The 7,302-nt window shown below is 28.0% G+C and overlaps 1 protein-coding gene across 1 annotated transcript; it reads right to left on the bottom strand.

Annotated features, from left to right (window-relative positions):
* Positions 1-245: 245 nt before the first annotated feature.
* LOC147808133 (uncharacterized) lies at positions 246-6,474 on the bottom strand. The gene is made up of 2 exons (XM_087166634.1): positions 6,237-6,474; positions 246-800 (listed from the first exon to the last, which is right to left on the bottom strand). The coding sequence occupies exons 1-2, from the start codon at positions 6,257-6,259 to the stop codon at positions 419-421; spliced, it is 405 nt and encodes a 134-aa protein (XP_087022760.1). The 5' UTR covers positions 6,260-6,474; the 3' UTR covers positions 246-418.
* Positions 6,475-7,302: the final 828 nt, after the last annotated feature.

The raw sequence follows: 7,302 nt of genomic DNA, 5'->3' as shown, positions 1-7,302 counted from the left end.
GAATGTTAAACTCGCGCTAGGAAAGAGTAGCTAATAAACTCTTTTCTCGAAAAATGAATAAATAATGCAGTATCAAATCTTGGAATTGGAAAAAAAATTTAAATAAAGCAATAAATCAGAAACAGAATAAATTTTTAAATAACCACAGTGCAAAAAAAATAAGAAATAAAAAATTTATTGAAATCATTAAAAAAGAAACTAACTTACTATACAGAATAAATTTTTTATTATTCTGTATAGTAAGTTTTATATATTCTTCAATCTAATTCAATCAACATTACTCAAATAACATTTCCCTCATTCATTGCAGAGACCGGGTACTCTTCTATCATCGCGTGCAAACATGGGTACGGGATTTGATTTGTTAATTAAAATCGCGTTCTTTAAAATACCTATTTAACCCCCCAATTTTCTGCGTCTATGGTACATCTTTTTTTGCACCAATATCTTTAGGTTTTACCCATTTGTATGGATTAGGCTTTTGCTTTTCTAATTTCTCGAGCAGCAATCGGAAACTGTTGGGTTGCTCGTTCTCCTTGTTCTCGAAGAGCTCTATTTTTCTGGGACCAATGTGTCGGTAAATGCATTTCAGATTTCTGCATGCGGCATTATACCTGCAGGTTGGATGCTGGAAGTGGCACTTTTGACCCATGCGGCACTTCGGAAAAAATCGGCACCTGGGAGTTTGCTGAAGTTTCTCTGCTTCGGGATCTCTTTTCATACTCTTGCTGTTTTTAGTAGCAATATCTTCAACCGCTTTTCTCTTTATCTGTTGAAAGGGTCTAACAGGTGCCGAGATTCTGAAAAAAAATATAAACAATTAAATCAAAACACTTCATAAAAAAAGCAATGTATCAGCAATGGTGTCATTAAATTACGCCGTAAAAAATTTCGAAACTAATGGCGGTAAAAAGTACTGGCACTCAGAGTGCTGGTGCGTTTCACAGTAAAATATTTCGGGACAATATTTATATACTGCAAATTTTGCAATAATATTTACTGTAAAATCACTAAATCACAGTAATTAAATAAATAATTCTGTTAACTTAAAGTGATTCTATAAACTAATACATAGAATTTTATTAGAGGTGAAATAGTCTGTTGGTTTGGTAAGGCGTTGGAACCATGTCCAAGAAGCAGTGAGCTCTATCCCAGACTAGCGAAGACTCCCCGTGTATAGCGCCACTGAAAACAAGAAAACGTGGCATATTTTGCAGTAAAATGGATTTTGAAGATGATGCACTAAGGGTGCCAGTAATTTTTACCGTAATTCATTTCAGAATTTTTTACAAATTACGCAGCATTTCTAGTATCCACTTGGTTAATTTGACATGACATTTTTCTTGAATCCATCAGAGAAAAAATCACATACATGGAGTGGCTCAAAAACTGCATTATTCGAAAAAATTAACGAAATAAATTAGTTTTAAGAATTCTTTTCTTAAAAATTTTACTGAAATAATAATGGGCATTTGAAGTAAGACTTTTAGATCATTAAACTTAAGCTTAAACAGCTTAAGTGGTATCTTGTTTCGCTTATAACCTGATATAACTTGTCATCTGATGACTCCAAAAACTATTCGCCCATATTGCAAGTATGAAAGTGAGAAAATTCACAGAAATAAGTTAGCACATGGTAGTTCATAGAAATAAAGCACACAATGGATGTTACATTGTAAAAAATTTTTAATTGAATTACGATATAAAGTACATCGTCTGTGCGTGCATCCTCAGTCCAATCCAATTTTACCATAAAATATTGTACTTAAAATTTTACAGTAATATTTATTTAATTAAAGTGATTTTACGGTATTTATCAGTGTAAAAAGTATCAGCACCCTGAGTGGCAGTACTTTATACTGTAATTTGATCTGAAATCTCTTACAGTGTACAGATTATGGAATATTTGCTGTTTATAAGCTTAGTTAAATGGATATAATTTTTTTCAACTTATTAGCGAGAAATTTGGAGTTTTAAAGATAATTTAAAAAACTGAACAATGAGTTATAAATATTTTTCCAACGTAAACTAAATTGAGAAATTATTTTTTAAGTTTTATCATTCACAGCATTTACAATTTATTTTCCATGAAGAAAATTTAATAAATACAAGTGTAATGATACAGGTAGTAGACAAAAATATGGAAACACTTTTATACTACTACATTTTTTCAAATTTCTCTGAAAATACAAAACGAATTGTTTTATAACTTTAGAAGTGTTAGATCATACGATTTTTCATACATATCAATAAACTTAAGACCTTTTTAAGATTTGAGGGTCTGACAATAAATTACAAGCGGGAAAAAATGCTTTTGAACGCCCTAAACCAAACAATGTAACAATAAATTTGTATTATTTTGGTACTTTTATGCAATGGTAGCACAAATTTTAGTAAGCCTAGCTTAAATATTTATGGAGATATAGTAATTTTTATAAAACTAAGCTAAATAATTATAACTAAGAATTAATAATTTTATAAGAAAAAAATATATATTTCTTGTCTTACGTTGTTTTTCGATAACTTCAATGAAAAAAATTCAATAAAATTAATCAGAATATTTAGAGAAATTTAAAATTAATTGCAAAATGTATGCTTTAAAATTTGAGAAAAATTCTTTAATACTGCACGACATCTGTGTAACAATAAAAAAAATTTTACTGCACATGCGCTGGAAAATTTTTACATTTTTTCTTCATAGTTTTGAGATGAATCGCATTTGGCAACTAATTTATATTCAAGTCTCAGTTAAACGTCTTTAAAACGTAGAAAGTATCAAGCAGTTTTCTATGTAGCTTTTGTACTTTCTAAAATAAAACCCAAAATGATCAGGTGTCTTCCACAAATTTTAGTCCAATTTAACTTAATATTTCTCTAAATTTAGCAAAGCACCTAAGGCAAAGAAATAAACTTTTTATAAAAATGACCAAATCTCCATAAATATTTCAGTTTGGCTTACGAAATTTTGCATAATTATAGTATATACTAACCAAAATAACTGAGTAACTAACAAAAATATAAATCTATTGCTATATTTTTCGGCATAGGATGTTGTATTCAAAAACATTATTTTGCATTTGCAGTATAGTTTCTGCCCTTCAAACCTCTGAAAAAGCTCTGAACTTCATTTATATGTTTGAGAAATTATATGATCTAAACACTTCTAAAGTTATAAAATTATTCTTTAAGTTATTTTTTTTTTGCGGAAATTTGAAACAAAAATGCATTAGTATAAAAGTTTTTCTTTTGTTTTGTTCACACCAAGTAACTTCCTAAGATCATATCTTGCGTAATTTTAGGTTTTGGGAGTTTATAAACATCCTGCGTTTTAACAATTGACGATATTTTTCAAATAAAGGAAAACAGTTCCATTGAACTTTTTTTCAGTATTATCATAGTAACTTCAGTATACTTTTAGTGTGACAAACTAAGTATTGTTAAGGAGTGGTGATTTGGTTAATAATGGCTTAAAATTAATTGTATATTTTACAGAAGAAAAAAAAACAGTTTTTTTTTTCAAAAAAACAGGCGTCTGTTTTTTCATCAGATAAGTACTGTTATTTCTGAAAATTCCGCTATTTCAACAGAAACTTCTATGATGTCTGCATTGCGGTCAGCGCATGTTGAGAGCAGCATTCGTACGACGTATTGACGCGAAGATGGGATTCGAACCTGGGACATAGCAATGGATCCTCTGTACTACCGGAGCTCTAGCGTCCCAGTATGAGGGAAATCTTAAACTGTTTTCATCTTAAAAAAGTTATTGAAATAACACGTAAGTGTAAAAAAGTTTAAACTATAGAGGTCTACCAGAATAAAAATGTATGGTAACTTAACTTCCGAAAAATTATATATTAAGGAAATATATAGTTAAACTATTAATTTAAAAATAAAATCAGATCGCAGTTTAATTTATACGATGTCATTATCATTAAATATTTACTGAAAAATAAGAGCAAGTATTTTTCGATACTTCTCTACTACTTTCTATACTTTATAGTAAAATGACTTGAAAAAGAAAGAGTGATTATACGGTAAGAAAAACTGCTTTGCAAATATAGATAAAGTCTGCAAAAAATAACGGGAATTTCTTACAGAGAGCAGATAACGGAGAAAAACAGAAGCAGTTTCTTAAACAGTGTTTTTTTTCTGTAAAAAATATCTTTTTCTTCCGTTAAGTTAATCCTTACTGTGTACGATACATCTTTAAATTTAGGACTCACTTATTATTCACAAACCAATTCGGAGCTAATAGTTCGATGTATCGATATCTCGTGAGCCGTCGATAATTTGGATTTATCACGAGAATGGTATTTAAAGGATATTATCACGATATATAGTAAATACAAAAAATGTTAACATAAGCTAAATATTGATTAATATAAACACACGATGAATATCAAAAAATATATGGGCACAATAAATATCGACCAACGATAATATCGCAGTAAAATCAGTAAAACCCATCCGTGAAGAAGAAAACCTTCTCCTTCACTACAGTATGTCACAGCCTAAGGACATTCTTGACGCTATCGTTGGAGTACGCGATATTTCAGCAAATGAGAGTACACATTTTTCCCCTCTTTTACACATGTATGATTATTTTTTCTTAATTTCTTTACATTTTAACTGAATTTTGAAAAATATCTAATATTAAAAACTTTAATTTTGAAAAACCAAATCGCATATTATATTATTTTATTTATCTTTATCAATTGCAAATAATCTAAATAAATTTGACGTAAATTAATATTTTCTGACGTAATTGGATCAAAAATTTCTATTTATTATTCTAATGTCTCTGATGAAGTATTAATTTTTTTCATGTGTAAAAAAAAAAAATTCTATAAGTATTTAACCCATTAATTTTTCAAATGTAAAGAAACTCAATTTTTTAAATGTAAAAGTGCGAAAAGTAATCGCTTTTTTAAAATCCCTTTTCGCAAATAAAATGAAGAAAGTTTATTCACAAAAAATATATTTGACAAAATTTTAACATTACCACATATTTAAATTAACAAAACTAATTCAGAATTTATTAATTTAAAGAATTCAAAATAGCAACTTTGAACGAATAAATACTAAAACAAATAAAAAGTAATGGCCAATGCGCGCTTTGCAACTACAACAGCACTGCCTACTATTGACTATGACGAAATTTTAATAACAATATTTTAAATAACGAAATCCAAATCATCAATAAATTTAATTAAGTTTAACTAAAAACCACTTTCAGGAGAACAAAAACAAATAATTTAATACACTCTATTATATTTACTTTGGTAAAAAAAAAAGTATTACAAAAGAGAGAAGAAATGAGATATAATTTCGGACGTTTAAATGAAAAATCACCTAATTCCTCATACCTCAATACAGAATGAACTGATTCCTGATACCACAGAATAAAATATTTTATAAAATGAATTAATAAATACTTTAAATAAAGAAATCCATTTCAGCAATCAACTTAGTTAAATAAAATTTTTAAAAAAGCTGTTTTAGGTCAAAAATAAATAACCCAATCAACTAAACCTTATATATAATTAAAATTACATTATATCGCATTTGCTTTGCAAGAAAAGGTATTAAAAATGCCAGCAAGGAAAAGCTGAGATATTTAGAGTAATTTCTGGGGCTTCGCTGCAGAATCAACTGATTCCTGCGACCACAGAATAAAATGTATTAACAAATACTTTAATTGACGAAATCCATATAATTAATAAATTTAATTAAGTTCAACTAGAAACCACTTTCAGGAGTACAAAAACAAATAATTTAATGCATTCTATTATATTTACTTCGGTAAAAAAAGTATTACAAAAGAGGACATTTCGGACATTTTAATGAAAAATCAAATAATTCCTTATACCACAAAATAAATATTTTCTAAAATGAATTTTAATTAACATTAATTAAAATATTACAGTTCAAAACGACTTTCAGGAGTACTGCTCAAAAACAAATTATTTAACCAAATAAATCTTACATTAAATTAAAATTACATTAAGTCAAATTTACTTTCCTAGATTATTTTCTAATATATCCAACAATTTCAAATACTAATTACAAATACTAAGAAATTTCAAATACTAAAACTTATATTCAGACACAGATGAACCATAACTGTAAGCCACATTTTTTTTCTAATTAGAGCGTATTAAATAAAATGGAGATAGAAGAATGAAAAGCCTTAATTAATCAATAAATAAATCAGTAAAAAATAAAGAAGAACTTACTTAATATCCTTGATCAGAGACATCGTTAAGGATCTTAAGAGCTTTCCACAAAATCTTGACAGAAAATTCACTACACCAAGCTTCAAGACTATAACGAAATAACTATACTTTTCTACTAATATAACTATTAAGAAACTAAGTCCCGCACTCACAGTTCAACACCGAAATGAATATTACAATTTTAAAGTAACAGTTATGTACTTTTGCTGCAACAATAGATAGATACCTCTCATTGGTCAAACCTAGACACTGAATCATAACTATTGTCACTCGTGTCAAGTCATAACCCCCCCCCCCCACACACACACAGTTCTTTTCATGCAACATACAAACTATAAGAAATCATTCAGGGTATTATATACATTGAAGCTCTTATCAATGACAATTAATCTTTACAAGAATGACATGTCTTTGAGGCTAATTATACGAAGAGAAAAGTTCTATAAGGCTCAAAAAGCATTACAGAATTTTGTCACAATTATTTGAAATTTAAATATTTCATTCAAATACCTAAAAAAACAGTTATTATTAGAATTCAATTAAGTAGCATTGAATATTTGTGTAAAAATAAAAGTGAGTTACGGATTGTTTCATTGAAGCAATTTATGAATGATATAAACCTTCAAAGAAGATCTTAAAATGTACAGTCTAAAAGTTTATTCCCAACATTAATATTTGTGTTTTAGAGAAATCATTTTTGCGAATAAAATCTTAAAACACTTTTGATTTGATATTATTATCCATCTTATCGAGAATGATCTTTTATTTTAAAATGAAATTTGTAATTTTTAAAGATAGCTTATAAGGATAGATGGTTAGATTCATATATGGTGCACTGTCAATTTTGGTTTGCCCACTGACAACAGAAAGGCTCATGTGTGTTGGTAGACAGTGGGTCCCTTGAAGAAGTGCTGTCTTACAGGCACACATATATTCTATTTTATTACTTTTTCCTGCCTTAAAGTTTTTTTCTATATCTAACCTTATATCGATAATATCAGATAATAGGGAGACTAAAAATTTTTAGTAATATCTTTAAAGTAATTTAAATTCATTTTTAATTTTG

This window comes from Parasteatoda tepidariorum, chromosome 6 (genome assembly GCF_982258835.1).
Source record: "Parasteatoda tepidariorum strain Cologne lab strain chromosome 6, Ptep-v5.0, whole genome shotgun sequence".
NCBI lineage: Eukaryota > Metazoa > Arthropoda > Arachnida > Araneae > Theridiidae > Parasteatoda > Parasteatoda tepidariorum.
Note: the sequence above shows the minus strand (reverse complement) of the source record. Positions and strands in the feature narration are given on the sequence as shown.

Coding starts and splice junctions, on each gene's coding strand:
- LOC147808133 (XM_087166634.1), bottom strand. CDS start 6,259: ATGTCTCTGATCAAGGATATTAA. Junction 801..6,236: donor TCTCTGATCAAGGATATTAA/GTAAGTTCTTCT, acceptor ATTTTTTTTCAG/AATCTCGGCACCTGTTAGAC.